Source organism: Pyxicephalus adspersus, chromosome 9, assembly GCF_032062135.1.
Source record: "Pyxicephalus adspersus chromosome 9, UCB_Pads_2.0, whole genome shotgun sequence".
Classification (NCBI taxonomy): Eukaryota; Metazoa; Chordata; class Amphibia; order Anura; family Pyxicephalidae; genus Pyxicephalus; species Pyxicephalus adspersus.
The window spans coordinates 43,568,265-43,568,842 of NC_092866.1; the positions used below are offsets into that span (position 1 = coordinate 43,568,265).

The following is a 578-nucleotide window of genomic DNA, read 5'->3' on the forward strand; positions in this document are numbered from 1 at the left end:
CCACTACATACAGGGGCTCCCCATGTACATGTATCCCTCCCCCCTCTCGGTTGTCTCACCTGACGAGCGCTGTCCCCGGCTGTAGTAGTGCGCCGAGCAGTAGAATCCATGTCAGCAGAGCCTCCATAGCCCCGGCTTGTTCCTCTCACACAGCGACACAAACACACCGAGCTTCCTCCAACACAATCCACACAGGTCACAAGATGTCTCAGCAACACACGTGACGTGTCAGCTGACCCGGCTGTCATCTGACCAGGAGAAGGACGCGCAGACAAACATTAGACATTCTTTCCTAACACCTGGGCGCCCCCTAGTGGTTCCCAGCACCATACCATAATATTTATAAATACAGTAAAAAGTAAAAAGGTCTAAAGTCCCAATTTATTAATTTTCAATTAAGTGTACATCCAACTTTTCTAATTTGTAACGATGTGGGGAAGAATATGGAAACACACGAACCTCTGCCAGTCTGTGTTTCTGTTTACAAAATGTCCCGTCACTTCCTGTTCATGTGACAACCTTGACTTTGGACACAAATTGAGGGCAATTCTTTCTATTGAGGCTAAAAAGCAAAATGT

The 578-nt window shown here is 46.9% G+C and overlaps 1 protein-coding gene across 1 annotated transcript in view; it reads right to left on the reverse strand.

Annotated features, from left to right (window-relative positions):
• Nucleotides 1–223, reverse strand: part of LOC140337869 (cathepsin D-like) — a gene marked incomplete in the record, with an annotated part of 14,840 nt that extends 14,617 nt beyond the window's left edge. Inside the window, 1 exon segment of the mRNA XM_072421721.1 lies at nt 60–223. Within this exon segment, the coding sequence (XP_072277822.1) occupies nt 60–127 (68 nt within the window).
• Between the last annotated feature and the right edge of the window lie 355 nt (nt 224–578).